The sequence below is a fragment of the Salvelinus fontinalis genome, unplaced genomic scaffold (assembly GCF_029448725.1).
Source record: "Salvelinus fontinalis isolate EN_2023a unplaced genomic scaffold, ASM2944872v1 scaffold_0341, whole genome shotgun sequence".
Lineage (NCBI taxonomy): Eukaryota > Metazoa > Chordata > Actinopteri > Salmoniformes > Salmonidae > Salvelinus > Salvelinus fontinalis.
Window position 1 is genome coordinate 51,406 of NW_026600550.1, and position 25,559 is coordinate 76,964.

The 25,559-nt window shown below is 41.2% G+C and overlaps 1 protein-coding gene across 1 annotated transcript in view; it reads left to right on the forward strand.

Moving 5' to 3' along the window:
• LOC129845703 (eukaryotic translation initiation factor 3 subunit B-like) overlaps nucleotides 1–25,559 on the forward strand; it is a 56,744-nt gene that overhangs the window by 15,803 nt on the left and 15,382 nt on the right. The window contains exons 8-9 of the mRNA XM_055913588.1: nucleotides 2,239–2,305; nucleotides 7,120–7,166. Of these exons, the coding sequence (XP_055769563.1) occupies nucleotides 2,239–2,305; nucleotides 7,120–7,166 (114 nt within the window). The remainder of the gene's footprint in view (nucleotides 1–2,238; nucleotides 2,306–7,119; nucleotides 7,167–25,559) is intronic.

The following is a 25,559-nucleotide window of genomic DNA, read 5'->3' on the forward strand; positions in this document are numbered from 1 at the left end:
TTCATGTCTCTACATCTTCTAGTAAGACCTGACTACCCACCTCTCTGTGTTCATGTCTCTATCCTGTCTCTACATCTTCTAGTAAGGTCTGACTACCCACCTCTCTGTGTTCATGTCTCTATCCTGTCTCTACATCTTCTAGTAAGGTCTGACTACCCACCTCTCTGTGTTCATGTCTCTATCCTGTTCCTGTCTCTACATTTTCTAGTAAGGTCTGACTACCCACCTCTCTGTGTTCATGTCTCTATCCTGTCTCTACATCTTCTAGTAAGGTCTGACTACCCACCTCTCTGTCTTCATGTCTCTATCCTGTCTCTACATCTTCTAGTAAGGTCTGACTACCCACCTCTCTGTGTTCATGTCTCTATCCTGTTCCTGTCTCTACATCTTCTAGTAAGGTCTGACTACCCACCTCTCTGTCTTCATGTCTCTATCCTGTCTCTACATCTTCTAGTAAGGTCTGACTACCCACCTCTCTGTCTTCATGTCTCTATCCTGTTCCTGTCTCTACATCTTCTAGTAAGGTCTGACTACCCACCTCTCTGTCTTCATGTCTCTATCCTGTCTCTACATCTTCTAGTAAGGTCTGACTACCCACCTCTCTGTCTTCATGTCTCTATCCTGTCTCTACATCTTCTAGTAAGGTCTGACTACCCACCTCTGTCTTCATGTCTCTACATCTTCTAGTAAGGTCTGACTACCCACCTCTCTGTTTTCATGTCTCCATCCTGTCTCTACATCTTCTAGTAAGGTCTGACTACCCACCTCTCTGTGTTCCTGTCTCTACAAGAACTGTAGCTGAACTCGTGTCTCTTGCGTTCTGTCTCGGTTCTCTCCCTAACTGCAGCGTTCTGTCTCGGTTCTCTCTCTAACTGCAGCGTTCTGTCTCGGTTCTCTCTCTAACTGCAGCGTTCTGTCTCGGTTCTCTCTCTAACTGCAGCGTTCTGTCTCGGTTCTCTCTCTAACTGCAGCGTTCTGTCTCGGTTCTCTCCCTAACTGCAGCGTTCTGTCTCGGTTCTCTCCCTAACTGCAGCGTTCTGTCTCGGTTCTCTCTCTAACTGCAGCGTTCTGTCTCGGTTCTCTCTCTAACTGCAGCGTTCTGTCTCGGTTCTCTCTCTAACTGCAGCGTTCTGTCTCGGTTCTCTCTCTAACTGCAGCGTTCTGTCTCGGTTCTCTCTCTAACTGCAGCGTTCTGTCTCGGTTCTCTCCCTAACTGCAGCGTTCTGTCTCGGTTCTCTCCCTAACTGCAGCGTTCTGTCTCGGTTCTCTCTCTAACTGCAGCGTTCTGTCTCGGTTCTCTCTCTAACTGCAGCGTTCTGTCTCGGTTCTCTCTCTAACTGCAGCGTTCTGTCTCGGTTCTCTCTCTAACTGCAGCGTTCTGTCTCGGTTCTCTCCCTAACTGCAGCGTTCTGTCTCGGTTCTCTCTCTAACTGCAGCGTTCTGTCTCGGTTCTCTCCCTAACTGCAGCGTTCTGTCTCGGTTCTCTCCCTAACTGCAGCGTTCTGTCTCGGTTCTCTCTCTAACTGCAGCGTTCTGTCTCGGTTCTCTCCCTAACTGCAGCGTTCTGTCTCGGTTCTCTCCCTAACTGCAGCGTTCTGTCTCGGTTCTCTCTCTAACTGCAGCGTTCTGTCTCGGTTCTCTCTCTAACTGCAGCGTTCTGTCTCGGTTCTCTCTCTAACTGCAGCGTTCTGTCTCGGTTCTCTCTCTAACTGCAGCGTTCTGTCTCGGTTCTCTCCCTAACTGCAGCGTTCTGTCTCGGTTCTCTCCCTAACTGCAGCGTTCTGTCTCGGTTCTCTCTCTAACTGCAGCGTTCTGTCTCGGTTCTCTCTCTAACTGCAGCGTTCTGTCTCGGTTCTCTCCCTAACTGCAGCGTTCTGTCTCGGTTCTCTCCCTAACTGCAGCGTTCTGTCTCGGTTCTCTCCCTAACTGCAGCGTTCTGTCTCGGTTCTCTCTCTAACTGCAGCGTTCTGTCTCGGTTCTCTCCCTAACTGCAGCGTTCTGTCTCGGTTCTCTCTCTAACTGCAGCGTTCTGTCTCGGTTCTCTCTCTAACTGCAGCGTTCTGTCTCGGTTCTCTCTCTAACTGCAGCGTTCTGTCTCGGTTCTCTCTCTAACTGCAGCGTTCTGTCTCGGTTCTCTCTCTAACTGCAGCGTTCTGTCTCGGTTCTCTCTCTAACTGCAGCGTTCTGTCTCGGTTCTCTCTCTAACTGCAGCGTTCTAACGTGTGTCTGTTTCTCCAGGTGGAGTCACGATGGGAAGTTCTTTGCCAGGATGACCCAGGACACACTGAGCATCTACGAGACCCCAGTAAGTCCCCACACTGAGCATCTACGAGACCCCAGTAAGTCCCCACACTGAGCATCTACGACCCCAGTAAGTCCCCACACTGGGTATCTATGACCCCAGTAAGTCCCCACACTGAGCATCTACGACCCCAGTAAGTCCCCACACTGAGCATCTACGACCCCAGTAAGTCCCCACACTGAGCATCTACGACCCCAGTAAGTCCCCACACTGAGTATCTACGACCCCAGTAAGTCCCCACACTGAGCATCTACGACCCCAGTAAGTCCCCACACTGAGTATCTATGACCCCAGTAAGTCCCCACACTGACTATCTATGACCCCAGTAAGTCCCCACACTGAGCATCTACGACCCCAGTAAGTCCCCACACTGAGTATCTATGACCCCAGTAAGTGGTGAGTTAGATTGACCAGTATTACTATGTGTTCTGCTGAGTGTCTCTGTATAACAGACTGGTGTGTTAGATTGACCAGTATTACTCTGTGTTCTGCTGAGTGTCTCTGTATAACAGACTGGTGTGTTAGATTGACCAGTATTACTATGTGTTCTGCTGAGTGTCTCTGTATAACAGTGAGTTAGATTGACCAGTATTACTATGTGTTCTGCTGAGTGTCTCTGTATAACAGTGAGTTAGATTGACCAGTATTACTATGTGTTCTGCTGAGTGTCTCTGTATAACAGTGAGTTAGATTGACCAGTATTACTCTGTGTTCTGCTGAGTGTCTCTGTATAACAGACTGGTGAGTTAGATTGACCAGTATTACTATGTGTTCTGCTGAGTGTCTCTGTATAACAGTGAGTTAGATTGACCAGTATTACTCTGTGTTCTGCTGAGTGTCTCTGTATAACAGTGAGTTAGATTGACCAGTATTACTATGTGTTCTGCTGAGTGTCTCTGTATAACAGTGAGTTAGATTGACCAGTATTACTCTGTGTTCTGCTGAGTGTCTCTGTATAACAGTGAGTTAGATTGACCAGTATTACTATGTGTTCTGCTGAGTGTCTCTGTATAACAGTGAGTTAGATTGACCAGTATTACTATGTGTTCTGCTGAGTGTCTCTGTATAACAGACTGGTGTGTTAGATTGACCAGTATTACTCTGTGTTCTGCTGAGTGTCTCTGTATAACAGACTGGTGTGTTAGATTGACCAGTATTACTATGTGTTCTGCTGAGTGTCTCTGTATAACAGTGAGTTAGATTGACCAGTATTACTCTGTGTTCTGCTGAGTGTCTCTGTATAACAGACTGGTGAGTTAGATTGACCAGTATTACTATGTGTTCTGCTGAGTGTCTCTGTATAACAGTGAGTTAGATTGACCAGTATTACTATGTGTTCTGCTGAGTGTCTCTGTATAACAGTGAGTTAGATTGACCAGTATTACTATGTGTTCTGCTGAGTGTCTCTGTATAACAGTGAGTTAGATTGACCAGTATTACTATGTGTTCTGCTGAGTGTCTCTGTATAACAGTGAGTTAGATTGACCAGTATTACTATGTGTTCTGCTGAGTGTCTCTGTATAACAGTGAGTTAGATTGACCAGTATTACTCTGTGTTCTGCTGAGTGTCTCTGTATAACAGACTGGTGAGTTAGATTGACCAGTATTACTATGTGTTCTGCTGAGTGTCTCTGTATAACAGACTGGTGAGTTAGATTGACCAGTATTACTATGTGTTCTGCTGAGTGTCTCTGTATAACAGTGAGTTAGATTGACCAGTATTACTATGTGTTCTGCTGAGTGTCTCTGTATAACAGTGAGTTAGATTGACCAGTATTACTCTGTGTTCTGCTGAGTGTCTCTGTATAACAGACTGGTGAGTTAGATTGACCAGTATTACTATGTGTTCTGCTGAGTGTCTCTGTATAACAGACTGGTGAGTTAGATTGACCAGTATTACTATGTGTTCTGCTGAGTGTCTCTGTATAACAGTGAGTTAGATTGACCAGTATTACTCTGTGTTCTGCTGAGTGTCTCTGTATAACAGACTGGTGAGTTAGATTGACCAGTATTACTCTGTGTTCTGCTGAGTGTCTCTGTATAACAGACTGGTGAGTTAGATTGACCAGTATTACTCTGTGTTCTGCTGAGTGTCTCTGTATAACAGACTGGTGAGTTAGATTGACCAGTATTACTCTGTGTTCTGCTGAGTGTCTCTGTATAACAGTGAGTTAGATTGACCAGTATTACTCTGTGTTCTGCTGAGTGTCTCTGTATAACAGTGAGTTAGATTGACCAGTATTACTATGTGTTCTGCTGAGTGTCTCTGTATAACAGACTGGTGAGTTAGATTGACCAGTATTACTCTGTGTTCTGCTGATTGTCTCTGTATAACAGACTGGTGAGTTAGATTGACCAGTATTACTATGTGTTCTGCTGAGTGTCTCTGTATAACAGACTGGTGAGTTAGATTGACCAGTATTACTATGTGTTCTGCTGAGTGTCTCTGTATAACAGACTGGTGAGTTAGATTGACCAGTATTACTCTGTGTTCTGCTGAGTGTCTCTGTATAACAGTGAGTTAGATTGACCAGTATTACTATGTGTTCTGCTGAGTGTCTCTGTATAACAGTGAGTTAGATTGACCAGTATTACTCTGTGTTCTGCTGAGTGTCTCTGACCCCAGTAAGTTAGATTGACCAGTATTACTATGTGTTCTGCTGAGTGTCTCTGTATAACAGTGAGTTAGATTGACCAGTATTACTCTGTGTTCTGCTGAGTGTCTCTGTATAACAGTGAGTTAGATTGACCAGTATTACTATGTGTTCTGCTGAGTGTCTCTGTATAACAGACTGGTGTGTTAGATTGACCAGTATTACTCTGTGTTCTGCTGAGTGTCTCTGTATAACAGACTGGTGAGTTAGATTGACCAGTATTACTCTGTGTTCTGCTGAGTGTCTCTGTATAACAGTGAGTTAGATTGACCAGTATTACTCTGTGTTCTGCTGAGTGTCTCTGTATAACAGTGAGTTAGATTGACCAGTATTACTATGTGTTCTGCTGAGTGTCTCTGTATAACAGTGAGTTAGATTGACCAGTATTACTCTGTGTTCTGCTGAGTGTCTCTGTATAACAGTGAGTTAGATTGACCAGTATTACTATGTGTTCTGCTGAGTGTCTCTGTATAACAGACTGGTGAGTTAGATTGACCAGTATTACTATGTGTTCTGCTGAGTGTCTCTGTATAACAGTGAGTTAGATTGACCAGTATTACTATGTGTTCTGCTGAGTGTCTCTGTATAACAGACTGGTGAGTTAGATTGACCAGTATTACTATGTGTTCTGCTGAGTGTCTCTGTATAACAGTGAGTTAGATTGACCAGTATTACTCTGTGTTCTGCTGAGTGTCTCTGTATAGCAGTGAGTTAGATTGACCAGTATTACTATGTGTTCTGCTGAGTGTCTCTGTATAACAGTGAGTTAGATTGACCAGTATTACTCTGTGTTCTGCTGAGTGTCTCTGTATAACAGACTGGTGAGTTAGATTGACCAGTATTACTCTGTGTTCTGCTGAGTGTCTCTGTATAACAGTGAGTTAGATTGACCAGTATTACTCTGTGTTCTGCTGAGTGTCTCTGTATAGCAGTGAGTTAGATTGACCAGTATTACTCTGTGTTCTGCTGAGTGTCTCTGTATAACAGTGAGTTAGATTGACCAGTATTACTCTGTGTTCTGCTGAGTGTCTCTGTATAGCAGTGAGTTAGATTGACCAGTATTACTATGTGTTCTGCTGAGTGTCTCTGTATAACAGTGAGTTAGATTGACCAGTATTACTATGTGTTCTGCTGAGTGTCTCTGTATAACAGACTGGTGAGTTAGATTGACCAGTATTACTATGTGTTCTGCTGAGTGTCTCTGTATAACAGTGAGTTAGATTGACCAGTATTACTATGTGTTCTGCTGAGTGTCTCTGTATAGCAGTGAGTTAGATTGACCAGTATTACTATGTGTTCTGCTGAGTGTCTCTGTATAACAGTGAGTTAGATTGACCAGTATTACTCTGTGTTCTGCTGAGTGTCTCTGTATAACAGACTGGTGTGTTAGATTGACCAGTATTACTATGTGTTCTGCTGAGTGTCTCTGTATAACAGTGAGTTAGATTGACCAGTATTACTATGTGTTCTGCTGAGTGTCTCTGTATAACAGTGAGTTAGATTGACCAGTATTACTCTGTGTTCTGCTGAGTGTCTCTGTATAACAGTGAGTTAGATTGACCAGTATTACTCTGTGTTCTGCTGAGTGTCTCTGTATAACAGACTGGTGAGTTAGATTGACCAGTATTACTATGTGTTCTGCTGAGTGTCTCTGTATAACAGACTGGTGAGTTAGATTGACCAGTATTACTATGTGTTCTGCTGAGTGTCTCTGTATAACAGACTGGTGAGTTAGATTGACCAGTATTACTATGTGTTCTGCTGAGTGTCTCTGTATAACAGTGAGTTAGATTGACCAGTATTACTCTGTGTTCTGCTGAGTGTCTCTGTATAGCAGTGAGTTAGATTGACCAGTATTACTATGTGTTCTGCTGAGTGTCTCTGTATAACAGTGAGTTAGATTGACCAGTATTACTATGTGTTCTGCTGAGTGTCTCTGTATAACAGTGAGTTAGATTGACCAGTATTACTCTGTGTTCTGCTGAGTGTCTCTGTATAACAGTGAGTTAGATTGACCAGTATTACTCTGTGTTCTGCTGAGTGTCTCTGTATAACAGACTGGTGTGTTAGATTGACCAGTATTACTCTGTGTTCTGCTGAGTGTCTCTGTATAACAGACTGGTGTGTCTGTACTTATCAACATCCTGTTCTCTCCTGTCGTAGTCCATGGGCCTGTTGGATAAGAAGAGTCTGAAGATCAGTGGAATCAAGTAAGTCACGTCTTTATATTTGGGCTGTTGACCCCTGAGAGAGAGACTAGTTAGAGGAATACCACCTGTCAGACAGAGACTAGTTAGAGGAATATCACCTGTCAGACAGAGACTAGTTAGAGGAATACCACCTGTCAGACAGAGACTAGTTAGAGGAATACCACCTGTCAGACAGAGACTAGTTAGAGGAATACCACCTGTCAGACAGAGACTAGTTAGAGGAATACCACCTGTCAGACAGAGACTAGTTAGAGGAATACCACCTGTCAGACAGAGACTAGTTAGAGGAATACCACCTGTCAGACAGAGACTAGTTAGAGGAATACCACCTGTCAGACAGAGACTAGTTAGAGGAATACCACCTGTCAGACAGAGACTAGTTAGAGGAATACCACCTGTCAGACAGAGACTAGTTAGAGGAATACCACCTGTCAGACAGAGACTAGTTAGAGGAATACCACCTGTCAGACAGAGACTAGTTAGAGGAATACCACCTGTCAGACAGCATACAGAGACTAGTTAGAGGAATAACACCTGTCAGACAGAGACTAGTTAGAGGAATACCACCTGTCAGACAGAGACTAGTTAGAGGAATACCACCTGTCAGACAGAGACTAGTTAGAGGAATACCACCTGTCAGACAGAGACTAGTTAGAGGAATATCACCTGTCAGACAGAGACTAGTTAGAGTAATATCACCTGTCAGACAGAGACTAGTTAGAGGAATATCACCTGTCAGACAGAGACTAGTTAGAGGAATACCACCTGTCAGACAGAGACTAGTTAGAGGAATACCACCTGTCAGACAGAGACTAGTTAGAGGAATACCACCTGTCAGACAGAGACTAGTTAGAGGAATATCACCTGTCAGACAGAGACTAGTTAGAGTAATATCACCTGTCAGACAGAGACTAGTTAGAGGAATATCACCTGTCAGACAGAGACTAGTTAGAGGAATACCACCTGTCAGACAGAGACTAGTTAGAGGAATATCACCTGTCAGACAGAGACTAGTTAGAGGAATACCACCTGTCAGACAGAGACTAGTTAGAGGAATATCACCTGTCAGACAGAGACTAGTTAGAGGAATATCACCTGTCAGACAGAGACTAGTTAGAGGAATATCACCTGTCAGACAGAGACTAGTTAGAGGAATACCACCTGTCAGACAGAGACTAGTTAGAGGAATATCACCTGTCAGACAGAGACTAGTTAGAGGAATATCACCTGTCAGACAGAGACTAGTTAGAGGAATATCACCTGTCAGACAGAGACTAGTTAGAGGAATACCACCTGTCAGACAGAGACTAGTTAGAGGAATACCACCTGTCAGACAGAGACTAGTTAGAGGAATACCACCTGTCAGACAGAGACTAGTTAGAGGAATACCACCTGTCAGACAGAGACTAGTTAGAGGAATATCACCTGTCAGACAGAGACTAGTTAGAGGAATATCACCTGTCAGACAGAGACTAGTTAGAGGAATACCACCTGTCAGACAGAGACTAGTTAGAGGAATATCACCTGTCAGACAGAGACTAGTTAGAGGAATACCACCTGTCAGACAGAGACTAGTTAGAGGAATATCACCTGTCAGACAGAGACTAGTTAGAGGAATACCACCTGTCAGACAGAGACTAGTTAGAGGAATATCACCTGTCAGACAGAGACTAGTTAGAGGAATATCACCTGTCAGACAGCATACAGAGACTAGTTAGAGGAATACCACCTGTCAGACAGAGACTAGTTAGAGGAATATCACCTGTCAGACAGAGACTAGTTAGAGGAATATCACCTGTCAGACAGCATACAGAGACTAGTTAGAGGAATACCACCTGTCAGACAGAGACTAGTTAGAGGAATACCACCTGTCAGACAGAGACTAGTTAGAGGAATACCACCTGTCAGACAGAGACTAGTTAGAGGAATACCACCTGTCAGACAGAGACTAGTTAGAGGAATACCACCTGTCAGACAGAGACTAGTTAGAGGAATACCACCTGTCAGACAGAGACTAGTTAGAGGAATACCACCTGTCAGACAGAGACTAGTTAGAGGAATATCACCTGTCAGACAGAGACTAGTTAGAGGAATACCACCTGTCAGACAGAGACTAGTTAGAGGAATATCACCTGTCAGACAGAGACTAGTTAGAGGAATATCACCTGTCAGACAGCATACAGAGACTAGTTAGAGGAATACCACCTGTCAGACAGAGACTAGTTAGAGGAATACCACCTGTCAGACAGAGACTAGTTAGAGGAATACCACCTGTCAGACAGAGACTAGTTAGGGGAATATCACCTGTCAGACAGAGACTAGTTAGAGGAATACCACCTGTCAGACAGAGACTAGTTAGAGGAATATCACCTGTCAGACAGAGACTAGTTAGAGGAATACCACCTGTCAGACAGAGACTAGTTAGAGGAATATCACCTGTCAGACAGAGACTAGTTAGGGGAATATCACCTGTCAGACAGCATACAGAGACTAGTTAGAGGAATACCACCTGTCAGACAGAGACTAGTTAGAGGAATACCACCTGTCAGACAGAGACTAGTTAGAGGAATACCACCTGTCAGACAGAGACTAGTTAGAGGAATACCACCTGTCAGACAGAGACTAGTTAGAGGAATACCACCTGTCAGACAGAGACTAGTTAGAGGAATACCACCTGTCAGACAGAGACTAGTTAGAGGAATACCACCTGTCAGACAGAGACTAGTTAGAGGAATATCACCTGTCAGACAGAGACTAGTTAGAGGAATACCACCTGTCAGACAGAGACTAGTTAGAGGAATATCACCTATCAGACAGAGACTAGTTAGAGGAATATCACCTGTCAGACAGCATACAGAGACTAGTTAGAGGAATACCACCTGTCAGACAGAGACTAGTTAGAGGAATACCACCTGTCAGACAGAGACTAGTTAGAGGAATACCACCTGTCAGACAGAGACTAGTTAGGGGAATATCACCTGTCAGACAGAGACTAGTTAGAGGAATACCACCTGTCAGACAGAGACTAGTTAGAGGAATATCACCTGTCAGACAGAGACTAGTTAGAGGAATACCACCTGTCAGACAGAGACTAGTTAGAGGAATATCACCTGTCAGACAGAGACTAGTTAGAGGAATATCACCTGTCAGACAGAGACTAGTTAGAGGAATATCACCTGTCAGACAGAGACTAGTTAGAGGAATATCACCTGTCAGACAGAGACTAGTTAGAGGAATATCACCTGTCAGACAGAGACTAGTTAGAGGAATATCACCTGTCAGACAGCATACAGAGACTAGTTAGAGGAATATCACCTGTCAGACAGAGACTAGTTAGAGGAATATCACCTGTCAGACAGCATACAGAGACTAGTTAGAGGAATACCACCTGTCAGACAGAGACTAGTTAGAGGAATATCACCTGTCAGACAGAGACTAGTTAGAGGAATACCACCTGTCAGACAGAGACTAGTTAGAGGAATACCACCTGTCAGACAGAGACTAGTTAGAGGAATACCACCTGTCAGACAGAGACTAGTTAGAGGAATACCACCTGTCAGACAGAGACTAGTTAGAGGAATACCACCTGTCAGACAGCATACAGAGACTAGTTAGAGGAATACCACCTGTCAGACAGCATACAGAGACTAGTTAGAGGAATACCACCTGTCAGACAGCATACAGAGACTAGTTAGAGGAATATCACCTGTCAGACAGAGACTAGTTAGAGGAATATCACCTGTCAGACAGCATACAGAGACTAGTTAGAGGAATACCACCTGTCAGACAGCATACAGAGACTAGTTAGAGGAATATCACCTGTCAGACAGAGACTAGTTAGGGGAATATCACCTGTCAGACAGAGACTAGTTAGAGGAATACCACCTGTCAGACAGAGACTAGTTAGAGGAATATCACCTGTCAGACAGAGACTAGTTAGAGGAATACCACCTGTCAGACAGAGACTAGTTAGAGGAATATCACCTGTCAGACAGAGACTAGTTAGAGGAATATCACCTGTCAGACAGAGACTAGTTAGAGGAATACCACCTGTCAGACAGAGACTAGTTAGAGGAATATCACCTGTCAGACAGAGACTAGTTAGAGGAATATCACCTGTCAGACAGAGACTAGTTAGAGGAATACCACCTGTCAGACAGCATACAGAGACTAGTTAGGAGAATATCGCCTGTCAGACAGAGACTAGTTAGAGGAATACCACCTATCAGACAGAGACTAGTTAGAGGAATACCACCTGTCAGACAGAGACTAGTTAGAGGAATACCACCTGTCAGACAGAGACTAGTTAGAGGAATACCACCTGTCAGACAGAGACTAGTTAGGGGAATACCACCTGTCAGACAGCATACAGAGACTAGTTAGAGGAATACCACCTGTCAGACAGAGACTAGTTAGAGGAATACCACCTGTCAGACAGAGACTAGTTAGAGGAATATCACCTGTCAGACAGAGACTAGTTAGAGGAATACCACCTGTCAGACAGCATACAGAGACTAGTTAGAGGAATATCACCTGTCAGACAGAGACTAGTTAGAGGAATATCACCTGTCAGACAGCATACAGAGACTAGTTAGAGGAATATCACCTGTCAGACAGAGACTAGTTAGGGGAATATCACCTGTCAGACAGCATACAGAGACTAGTTAGAGGAATATCACCTGTCAGACAGAGACTAGTTATGTCGTGGAAAATCATCTCAGAAATATAACGCTTTATCAGAACTTGTAAATTCAATCATGCTCTTTATTACAATTGTACAGCCATCTGGAATGTCCGCGGAACCCCCCCCCTCAGAAGTCCAGTCCTTTATATTTATACCCACATAGTATTGTCCGTCCCCTATGACGTCATTCCCCACCATCTGCCTTCAATCAGTTTATAATGGTGGCCGGACCCTCCCTTTACCACTAAATCAATGCACTCTTTGTGCCCCCCCCCCCTCTCTAGGGCATCCAATTGCTTATAGGCGTCTATGTGTCTGGTCAGTTTCACTCAAATGGAATCAGCAGACTATGTGTTTCTTGTTCATTAGTGTCCAGCCATCTCAGGCATATTTCTCTGGTATGTATGCTTTTCTAGTGGAATGAGTAGACTATATTTCTAGTGGGTCTAAGTGCCCTAAACACATATTTCTCTGACATGTGTATCTCTTTAAAGAATCAGCAGACTGTGTGTCTAGTGTCCAATTTCTTTAAGCGCCTATCTGTCTGACAGCATAATGGAGAATCTACAAGGGTCAGAGGGTCAGAACGTCCCTTAGTAGATTTCCATTACCACGGTCTCATGATCTATGTTACCATGTGGTTTGTTACTTTAATGTTCAGCTATCTTTAATATTTATATGTTATCCATGTATTTTATGTTACTACTACATCATCTGCTAATCTTTGGTTTCCTGTATTTACCAGAATGGCAAACACACTCACATCTACCTTCTTATACTATTTACCTATCTATTGTTTAATAGTGTGATATCTACCTACATATGTCACTTACTCCTACATAATCCCTCCTCTTGAGGGTAAATAACCTCAAAAACCATATTAAAAATGACATATAGAGAGTAGATATCAATACCAACAATTGACTAAAACATTATCAAAATAAAGCTTACAAATCACTTGTACCAAACATCTCCAATACATAAACACAGACAGGAAGAAAAGATCCAATTGAAACATAATATTCTTACAAAACCCAACTAGACCAAACATCTCCAATTAATAACATAAAATAGGAATGAAAGATCTAGTTAAAATAAAAAATACTAATAATCAACCATTATATTTTGATGAAGCAATGAGCATGTAGTATGAATCCCTGCCTAAGGTTACAAAGAACACAAAGCATTAGGCAAAATAGATATGCTAAAACCCCTTTACATAAGACCACAGTCCTCATCCTTACATATAAGACAATCTCTTCTTTGACACTTTGACAGAAAAAAGGTTCTAGGTGATGATAATGACCATCCTCATGAATTTTTGTACACCACTTGAAATTGTGACACAAATTACACTTTTTGTGGACATGTATGAGTAAACATTAATCTGAACTGGGTAATTTAACATATACATGGAAACCATCCTTACGAAAATCGTGACACGCATGACCACCCCCCCAATCACTTCATAGAGACAGTTAGGTTTACCAAAGGGGCAGTCAAGAGGTCCTCCAACTGCATTGCAAGGCTTTCCATACTTATTGGTATAATTGCCTGGGCTTCCCGGTACAGGATCAATCACCACAGGAGGGTCATCTCTCCTTACAGACATCTATTTAACTGTTGTCTAAACCACAATTGACTTTACCAGGGGTATAACACAACAAAATGCAATACCCAAAGCCAACAACCCTCCTCCCAACATGATGGTCATCCTAGCAAACATGAATCCCCACTTTAAGTTCTTATTTGGTATTATCCACAGAAATATAGATTCAAATCCTGATTTAACCTCATCTCTGGCCTTGAAATCCCTAGGTAGACCTCTAAGCAGTCCAATTGCATTAAGGTATACCTCAGGATCCTTATCATAAACCCTTTTAACTCTAGGTTTAACATAGTCATCATGGAGTGATTCAATAATAGTAACCTATTTAATTGCTCTAACTAAGGCACAAGGACCAATCCATCCATCAGACAATACATTCAACAGTTAGTTTTTCCCACACATCCAGAAACTATCAGCAATACCTCTGTCTTGAATTTTCAACATAGTAAGAGATGGCGTAACCTGAGTTATGTAACTACACAACCCTTTTCTATTCATAATCAACCCTTTATCATTACTTTTACGAACTCCCACGTTCTCTAATACCAAAATAGTATCACATTGTACAGTGGTGTTTCCTACATCAATTCCTTCAGTGTGGTGTCTGTAACAACATTCATATTTTCCTTTAACCACGGTACCTCTATCTAATTAAGGTACATTTAATTCAGTTCTAATGTTATAGGCAGCACAATCATTGTCTCCCAGCATGGTCTCATTCAACATAATTTTTCCCCTAGTCCTTAACCAGAACAATCCTACATTTTATGTCACACAAGGGAAAGAATACTTTCTATTGGTACAATAGTCATTTTTCCCAACTTACACAGTTTTTACATGATGCTGGTTCAGAGACTATTAAAAGATCAGACAAAGGTGATTTTCTTCACAAAATACAATTGTCCATTCTGTGTCTGTTTGCCATATACTTAGCCCATTCGTATCACTCCTTCTTCACTACTTCTTCTCATGTGGTGTCCTTGAGTGGTTCTGATTCTGATATATCTAATTCTGTTGCTTTTTCAATGTTCTTATCTTGAGGTAGATCATTAGAGTTTATCAGAAAGTTTCAAATATCAGTAAAAACTCTCCTGACTGATGTCTCAGGTTGCTTTGTGGCACGGTGGTCTGCTTGGTAAGGGCAGTCGATGTCATCTAGTGATAGCTACTGTGGTCGTCACAGCAGCCGCCACCCTTGTTGTTGTCACAGGTTCTTCCTGTTCATGTGCAGGGGTAGAATCAACCTTAATGACAGTGATGCTACTCCCTTCGGTCACTGTTGTTCTTGTTATTTCAACTATTAATTCTTCACCTTCAACTGGTTCAATCTGATTCATGATGAGCACCCTCTCGTCTTTTTCTTTGATTAATGTCAGGTCACATCCTTTCGGATCCCAAATGACTTGTCCCTTTGTTTGGTGATATGTCCATCCACAGAGTGCAATCTCCGATAAGGGTTTGATCCTTATGATTGAGATAGACTTCAGTTCTCCTACTTCTGTTATAAATTGAGGTGGAACATAGATTCTAACCTTGTCAGTCTTTTTGGATTGTTTGGCTGATTCCATTCTTCTCTTCCTGCTCCCACCATACATCTTGATTGTGCATTAGTCTGTTGTTTCTATTCTAGCATTCACTGTTACTTCTGTTATGTCAATGTCATTATTCTTTTGTTGTTCTAACATCAATTGTCTGTAAAGGAGGCCATTCAACAGTTTAAAAGTCAATTGTAGGGTAATCCCCATTTTCTTCAGCTTGCGGGACTTTTCCTCCTCTTTCTTCACCTGAGGCTCCCTCCTCAGGCCGGACTTAACTTCCATCTGGAAGAGTTTCAATTTTAGGGAAGAAACGTTCTTATTCTGTTCCTTGTGAGGCCTCTCCTCCTCTTCTGGGTGCATTAGTCGGTGCACGTGTCATATTTTGGCTTTCACTTGATTTGCTGTTTTCTTGGCTCCTCCCTGGCGTCTCAATCGTTTCCGCTGCTCCTGCTCCCTCCAGGCTCCCTCCTGGTGAATCAGCATCCTCTGTGTCCTCATCTCTATGTGGTTGTATCCTTCTCTCTGTTGGGACTCATGTGCAGTGGTTCAGATGGTACCACGTCTGGCTTCTTTTCACTTGGACGGCCGTTCTTGTTGCTTTGGCCACCTCATAGGGTCCATCTCTCCTCGGTTGATCCCACTTCCTCCGGATCCCTCCAACGTGGACTAGATCTCCTGGTATCACTGGGAGAGGTCCTTCTGGTCCCCTTGGATCATCAGACGCAGAATCTCTCATCCTGGTTCAGGTTTCTGCCTACTTTCTGTGAAGCATTCATACTTAGAGACTTATGGCCTCTGTTCTATGATTGCACCATACATCCTCTTACTTCCATCACTCATCACACAACAAACAGACATTCCAGCTGAAGCTGGCGAACCCCTCTCCTTCTGGTTTCCTAAACATAAGACTTGGAAAACAACAGACAAAACATAACAGCATTGACAATGTTATGTGTTATGCATAAATATATTCATGCAAACTGAAATCTGAGACCATGACAATTCCCACTCTCTCTTTACCTGACTCTATGCCTCCAGGATACTTTTCTGCTGGACTCCACAAAAATAAAAGCCCTAAAAAGCTTCCTCATGCTTCCACCCAGTCTTCCCCTTTCGGCCCCAGGTTCTGAGAGGTGTTCCCAAATCATGTCATTTTTACTTAGTTTCCCATCTACTCCATTTCAACTGATAATCATGTGCATAACCTACAATTAACATTCTCTCTTCTTGAATTAATTCAACACTGTATATGCTTTCATATCAATCCCTTTAACATGTTTGTTTAGAGTATAATATCCTATCATCCATTCTCTTTCCCATGATGTATTATAAATAAAACAAGTAGCCTCCAAACTCAACCCAGTATGTCTATAGTGGAATCTAATCTCTCTCTCTTTCTCTCTCTGATTCCACATCCTCTGTCATGGTGTTTTCAAGCTCACCCATTATTCAGCTGGACCTTATTTCTCGTGAGACTTATGCACCCACCAAAGAGAGACAAGAAGAACTTTACCACTGCAGTGTTGTAAGAAGTATACCACCAGCCTGGTGTATCTTGATGTACACTCAGTCTCCAGAATGCAGCCCAAGCCCTTCCATTTCTGGCTGTTTTTTCCTGAGGACATACACACTTACACATGGGTTATTTCCTGACAACATTAGCAAGATCACTAAATCTTAATTTTTAATAACAGCCCTATGTAACCATTCTGCCTCAAATACCTGGCCTCCTGCCACAGAAATATTCATAATGATAGTTAAATGATGGTCCCTACGGCAACTGCTGTAAAATAACATGTACTCAGTCAAGTGTCTTCCAGTTGGAAGAATATCCAATCCTCACAAAACTAAGTCATAAGTTTCTTAAACTTTTGCTCTAGTGTTCAAAATGCCACCACTTATTCTTTTTACCATATCTTTAGATATGTGAATTGTTCTATTTACTTTAGAATTTTCCCTATATTTTACACAGTCAGCTGTCTTTCCTTTTCTGTGAATTATCTCTATTATTATACATAGTTTCTACAAATAACACCCCTTCACTACCATTACCTTCATTTATGAGTCCCCTAACCCATAGCAGCCATTGTTTAATACATCCTTAAGTCAATTTATATATCATTTATATCAATCAGTCCCTCCTCAGGAACATATACACAACCTTATGTTCCTCAAAACAAAAATAAATTGACCAAACGAGAAAAAGAGAAAAAAAAAAATATAATAATAATAATTTTTTTATAATAATTACACATTTGCAATAAATTTCCACTATTCGTAATGTAATTAAACCTGGAGAAAAACGTCCATCTGTTTCATTCTATGCCCCTGTTATTATTGGTCTCTTTCTTCTTCATTCTTGGGTATCATCGCACAACATACTATCTTTTTATTCAATTAAACATTAGATTTTATCATTCCAATTCCAATGACATTATAAAACAAAAAATAAAAACCCTTTAATCTAATATTCTGTAAGTTGTCAACCTCCTTGTCTCAGGATTAGTTTCCAGAGCTTCCCTAAGCCTATTAACGTTAAACAGTTCTATATCCAAATAACTAAACAGTTATATTTTTTATTTTATACATTTTCCAACCCAATATTCAGGATAACAGTCCTTAGTGTTTACTTTAACTCAAATTTGACCTTATCTATTCAATACACAACATCCCTTTAATAATGAACATTTATACTAAACACTTTAAATACCAGTATTACCTATTTTCCAATAGCCCTTTTGTCTCAGTTTCTCTCATGAATGGCCTGACAATAAAAAATCAGTACCCCAATAACTTTAAGTCATTATTCTCCCAACAAATATAATGTCATTTCAGCATGTCTTTTTTAGATACAGTTCACAGGTCATCAGACACAGTTGTCCCTCACTGTTCAGTCGGTTAGGGTGGGTTTGATCTCCACACCCACTTGTGGTAATATTCTCTCCCATGCCTTACAGCATTCTGACGTCACCTTCTTATGATAACTCCCTTATTTCACCAGTGTTCTCTCAGATGAATTACAGATGATGTTTTTATCAACAAAAACCCTCACAAACCCACACTCCAATAAACCCGTTGGAATAACTTTCAACACTTTTTATATGCATAATGAACAAAACACATTTGTGTATTTCCCCAAAGACCATAACCCCAAGGAACTGATAGTTTTACCTATGAACCCATGTTATATCAAAAATAAAAATTAAAATAAACCTATTCGAATAACTTATTCAATTTAAGGGTACAACTCTTCATAATTTTCCCAGAGACATAATAGATTTTCAAAGTAATTATACAGTTTGAATAGAGTCTGGTGTCTTAAACATTTTATAAGTAAATCCCACCTGTTCCAACAATTTCTAGTAAAAGGTGATCAGTCTTTCACAGGAAATTCCTAGGATTCAGGGCATTTTGACACCATTAATATGTTTCCACTCCCCCTTTCTTTAGGAACAACTTAAATACATTTTTCAAAAACATGTTCATCCTTTTGCATACCCAATTTGAAACTGAATTGGAAAAAACCCTTCCAATATATCTACTAATGCATATTCATTCCCAGTACATGGTGTACTCACTAGTGAACCATAAGCTAATAATAGCAAACGAACTGGACTCACTCATCCAGAACTCCATGTTTTAGCCTTATCCAGATATTTTTATTTTTAAAGCGGCTGACTTTAATTACTGTGGAAAGCAGTTAATTAGTCTCCAATGACATTGTTGACCAGAGAAGATTGAAAACCCCTTTTTTTCCCTTATTCTTTCTGGAAAAGAAAGTGTACATATCGTTAATATTCACAATGTTACCTTTTAGTCAGCAAACCAATAATTTTACTTATCCATAGATTTTATTCTAAAGCGTCTTTAACAGTTCCAGAGAATTGTGGTATATAATGTCTAACAATTAATATTCCATCGTTACTTTACTAGATGTCAAGTCAAACGTGATCTAATACTTCTTCTTGACCACATATAAACTGCAATCTCTATGAAACACTCATTGTTCCCTCAGAGACTACACACCGCCAAGTAAAAATTCCATTCTCACTAACCTCAAACCGATTAGTTGTTTGTTATTTTGACAAGGATATATACTCTTGTATAGCGACATTTCCTTCTACCGCACTAAGTTCTAATGTCACATTACACTAATTTTTCTCATACCCGATATACCTATATCCAGAACAGAGAGCTATTTTCTTATTGGTTCTTAGATCTTGTCAATAGTTCTGCCAATCACCCGCACGTCTGCGAGGATTAGAGGAACCACACACACACCCCCATCGCAATGTATTTTCTGATGATAGAATGTTGACATCAGAACGCCTGCAAATCGAGCTTCACATTTTGGTCCCATGTGACTGTTTAATTCCCTTGTCCTATTTATCCTGTTCATCAGGTAATAGTGTCCTTCTCTCCCTATTCTATGGAAACAGTCATTTTGTTGTCATGCCACTAATTATTTATTTATTTTTTCTAAATACTCCCATGTATTATACACCTTTTATTTACTATTTTTCCAAGGTAGAGCGAATCCCCTTTCCAATTAAAAATGCATTTGTCCCATCACTTAATTTCTCTTCTCAAACCAAGCTCTATATAGTACAGACATTATTTCTGAATACTACAGATGACTTAATGTCTTATTCTAATACAATACTTCAAATATCACTGTGTTTTTCCCATTACAGATATTATTATTTATTCATTTTATAATTCTAATCAATTTTATGATTACATTTACATTACATTTAAGTCATTTAGCAAATGCTCTTATCCAGAGCGACTTACAAATTGGAAAGTTCATACATATTCATCCTGGTCCCCCATGGGAATTTAACCCTCAACCCTGGTGTTGCAAGCACCATGCTCTACCAACTGAGTCACACCAGTCCACTGCCCGCTCCTTTACGATCTCTATCTAACGTCTTACGTTTACCTTTATTAATTTATTTTGTCTATACTTTCTTACCTCTTATCTATATTCTTATTATTTCATTGTCTTTTATCCCATTTTACTGTTTAATTCCCGATTCACGGTTTTAGTGAAACAAACCTCTCATATTTTGGTCTCTGTCCTTCAGGCTATTTTTAGACCGCAGTCTCTGTGGGTACAGAGTGATCGACGGCCTGTTTTTTCCTCTTCCTTTGTTACACCGTTCGTGAATCCTTAATCTGTCCTGAATTTCACTATTTATCACTATTTATCTTAACTAACCTAGATTCGTTTTTAACTTTATAGTACAATTTCAATTTATCGACGATTCTACTTTCTGTCTTGTTACACACTATTTGGTTTAATCCTCTTTTATTATCTTTATGGTTATTTATTTTAACACCTTTTTTAGTATTCTACTATGGTCGCTTATTACTTTATCACATCAGTGTTTTTATCCTTGATTATAACTTATTTTACTTCGATGTTCCTTAATTTCATTCCATCTGCCTAATAGCAGTTAACTGCACTCTCCTTCTCAAATTACACTCAGTTAACTATCAGAGAGGCTTGCGCATGCCTCTTCCTACCACAGACACACACACACAACCCAACCTGTCCTTTCTTTCTTCCTAATGTTCTATCTCTACACAGATCTACTCATTTCTTACAACATTATCATTCATCCTTTTGTTTTTACCTCAAAACAACTCAGTTCTTTCTTTATTGACTTAATCCCTTTGTTCAACATAAGCCTAGGCTAATAGGATTTCTACGATATGACGAGAGACTACTGTCTAATCGGATCAGCTTGTCTTCATATCCTACCCAACCCCCAATACTGATATTTTCTTCTTTTATTTGATTAGTATTGTGGCGTGACCTACTGAATTAAAAAACCCTGTTAGCTAGACAGAGCGGTTTTTTATTCGCAGGATTTCTTTTGCATTTGAACGCCGCACAATCGGGCAAACGTCCTAAATATTCATCCGTACAGTCCTCCTTTCAGAGCGTTAACCATGAAATATTTATTTAACTACTGATTTATGTTTCGACCGTATTAACTACTTTTGCAGTTGAACGCCGCACAATCGGGCAAACGTTTTTTCTACAACCTAATATTTATAAGCTACTTTTGCAGTTGAACGCCGCACAATCGGGCTAACGTTTTCCTACAACCTAATATTTATAAGCTACTTTTGCAGTTGAACGCCGCACAATCGGGCTAACGTTTTCCTACAACCTAATATTTATAAGCTACTTTTGCAGTTGAACGCCGCACAATCGGGCTAACGTTTTTCCTGCCTTCTAAATATTCATCCGTACAGTCCCCCGTTCTGAGGCGGTATCCATGAAGTATTTATTTACTAAATATCCACCCAATCAGACCTCTTTAAAAATGTTCCTTTTTTAACGAGCGGTATCGTGGCTTTCTAACTACTTATTCATGCAGTTCTCTGTTATCTTTAGAGCCGTTATTCATAAGTAACCTGTCCAAGCATTCCTTCTACTAATTTTATTGAAGAAGTATCACAGGATTTTCTACCTACATTATCTGTTTTTACCGTATGGGCTGTCCCACATTATAGCCAGCCATCTCAGCCAGATGGCACAAACAAGCACATCATTTAAGCTACACATTCGAACGGTCTAATCAGAACGAGCGCATGCTCCACTAAACACCCAACACAAGCAAAGTTCACATCGCCTATTCACTCATTCTCTATACATGCACATGCATTTATATTTAATACAATTCCCCAAATTACACATACATGCAAATTCATTGAATTTAAAAGTTCTTTTGTATTTACTGGTTTCATTTTAGGAAATTTGAAAGAGAGACTTACGTGGCGCTCCTCTCGCTGAGACAGTATCTCTGAAGCAATCTTACACAAACATTTCAACCATTGTAAGAACTTGCTTACCGTCTAGTTGGGCGGCCACCCTTGTTTGTTAGATTGTCCAAAGAACCCATCATCAGCCAAGAACGTCCCAGTCCCTATCAGCTCCTGGCAAGCTCGCCAAAATATGTCGTGGAAAATCATCTCAGAAATATAACGCTTTATCAGAACTTGTAAATTCAATCATGCTCTTTATTACAATTGTACAGCCATCTGGAATGTCCGCGGAACCCCCCCCCTCAGAAGTCCAGTCCTTTATATTTATACCCACATAGTATTGTCCGTCCCCTATGACGTCATTCCCCACCATCTGCCTTCAATCAGTTTATAATGGTGGCCGGACCCTCCCTTTACCACTAAATCAATGCACTCTTTGTGCCCCCCCCCCCTCTCTAGGGCATCCAATTGCTTATAGGCGTCTATGTGTCTGGTCAGTTTCACTCAAATGGAATCAGCAGACTATGTGTTTCTTGTTCATTAGTGTCCAGCCATCTCAGGCATATTTCTCTGGTATGTATGCTTTTCTAGTGGAATGAGTAGACTATATTTCTAGTGGGTCTAAGTGCCCTAAACACATATTTCTCTGACATGTGTATCTCTTTAAAGAATCAGCAGACTGTGTGTCTAGTGTCCAATTTCTTTAAGCGCCTATCTGTCTGACAGCATAATGGAGAATCTACAAGGGTCAGAGGGTCAGAACGTCCCTTAGTAGATTTCCATTACCACGGTCTCATGATCTATGTTACCATGTGGTTTGTTACTTTAATGTTCAGCTATCTTTAATATTTATATGTTATCCATGTATTTTATGTTACTACTACATCATCTGCTAATCTTTGGTTTCCTGTATTTACCAGAATGGCAAACACACTCACATCTACCTTCTTATACTATTTACCTATCTATTGTTTAATAGTGTGATATCTACCTACATATGTCACTTACTCCTACAGTTAGAGGAATACCACCTGTCAGACAGAGACTAGTTAGAGGAATATCACCTGTCAGACAGCATACAGAGACTAGTTAGAGGAATATCACCTGTCAGACAGAGACTAGTTAGAGGAATACCACCTGTCAGACAGCATACAGAGACTAGTTAGGGGAATATCACCTGTCAGACAGAGACTAGTTAGAGGAATACCACCTGTCAGACAGAGACTAGTTAGAGGAATACCACCTGTCAGACAGCATACAGAGACTAGTTAGAGGAATACCACCTGTCAGACAGCATACAGAGACTAGTTAGGGGAATACCACCTGTCAGACAGAGACTAGTTAGAGGAATGCCACCTGTCAGACAGCATACAGAGACTAGTTAGAGGAATATCACCTGTCAGACAGCATACAGAGACTAGTTAGAGGAATACCACCTGTCAGACAGCATACAGAGACTAGTTAGAGGAATATCACCTATCAGACAGCATACGGAGACTAGTTAGAGGAATATCACCTATCAGACAGCATACAGAGACTAGTTAGAGGAATATCACCTATCAGACAGAGACTAGTTAGAGGAATACCACCTGTCAGACAGAGACTAGTTAGGGGAATACCACCTGTCAGACAGCATACAGAGACTAGTTAGAGGAATATCACCTGTCAGACAGAGACTAGTTAGGGGAATACCACCTGTCAGACAGCATACAGAGACTAGTTAGAGGAATATCACCTATCAGACAGAGACTAGTTAGAGGAATATCACCTGTCAGACAGCATACAGAGACTAGTTAGAGGAATATCACCTGTCAGACAGCATACAGAGACTAGTTAGAGGAATACTACCTGTCAGACAGCATACAGAGACTAGTTAGAGGAATACCACCTGTCAGACAGCATACAGAGACTAGTTAGAGGAATGCTACCTGTCAGACAGCATACAGAGACTAGTTAGAGGAATACCACCTGTCAGACAGCATACAGAGACTAGTTAGAGGAATATCACCTATCAGACAGCATACGGAGACTAGTTAGAGGAATATCACCTATCAGACAGCATACAGAGACTAGTTAGAGGAATATCACCTATCAGACAGAGACTAGTTAGAGGAATACCACCTGTCAGACAGAGACTAGTTAGGGGAATACCACCTGTCAGACAGCATACAGAGACTAGTTAGAGGAATATCACCTGTCAGACAGAGACTAGTTAGGGGAATACCACCTGTCAGACAGCATACAGAGACTAGTTAGAGGAATATCACCTATCAGATAGAGACTAGTTAGAGGAATATCACCTGTCAGACAGCATACAGAGACTAGTTAGAGGAATATCACCTGTCAGACAGCATACAGAGACTAGTTAGAGGAATACTACCTGTCAGACAGCATACAGAGACTAGTTAGAGGAATACCACCTGTCAGACAGCATACAGAGACTAGTTAGAGGAATGCTACCTGTCAGACAGCATACAGAGACTAGTTAGAGGAATACCATCTGTCAGACAGCATACAGAGACTAGTTAGAGGAATACCACCTGTCAGACAGCATACAGAGACTAGTTAGAGGAATACCACCTGTCAGACAGCATACAGAGACTAGTTAGAGGAATACCACCTGTCAGACAGAGACTAGTTAGAGGAATACCACCTGTCAGACAGCATACAGAGACTAGTTAGGGGAATACCACCTGTCAGACAGAGACTAGTTAGAGGAATATCACCTATCAGACAGAGACTAGTTAGAGGAATATCACCTGTCAGACAGAGACTAGTTAGAGGAATATCACCTATCAGACAGCATACAGAGACTAGTTAGAGGAATATCACCTATCAGACAGCATACAGAGACTAGTTAGAGGAATATCACCTATCAGACAGAGACTAGTTAGAGGAATACCACCTGTCAAACAGAGACTAGTTAAGGGAATACCACCTGTCAGACAGCATACAGAGACTAGTTAGAGGAATATCACCTGTCAGACAGAGACTAGTTAGGGGAATACCACCTGTCAGACAGCATACAGAGACTAGTTAGAGGAATATCACCTATCAGACAGAGACTAGTTAGAGGAATATCACCTGTCAGACAGCATACAGAGACTAGTTAGAGGAATATCACCTGTCAGACAGCATACAGAGACTAGTTAGAGGAATACTACCTGTCAGACAGCATACAGAGACTAGTTAGAGGAATACCACCTGTCAGACAGCATACAGAGACTAGTTAGAGGAATACCACCTGTCAGACAGAGACTAGTTAGGGGAATATCACCTGTCAGACAGAGACTAGTTAGGGGAATATCACCTGTCAGACAGAGACTAGTTAGGGGAATATCACCTGTCAGACAGCATACAGAGACTAGTTAGAGGAATATCACCTGTCAGACAGCATACAGAGACTAGTTAGAGGAATATCACCTGTCACACAGAGACTAGTTAGAGGAATACCACCTGTCAGACAGCATACAGAGACTAGTTAGAGGAATATCACCTGTCAGACAGAGACTAGTTAGAGGAATACCACCTGTCAGACAGAGACTAGTTAGAGGAATACCACCTGTCAGACAGAGACTAGTTAGAGGAATATCACCTGTCAGACAGAGACTAGTTAGAGGAATACTACCTGTCAGACAGCATACAGAGACTAGTTAGAGGAATACCACCTGTCAGACAGAGACTAGTTAGAGGAATATCACCTGTCAGACAGCATACAGAGACTAGTTAAAGGAATACCACCTGTCAGACAGCATACAGAGACTAGTTAGAGGAATACCACC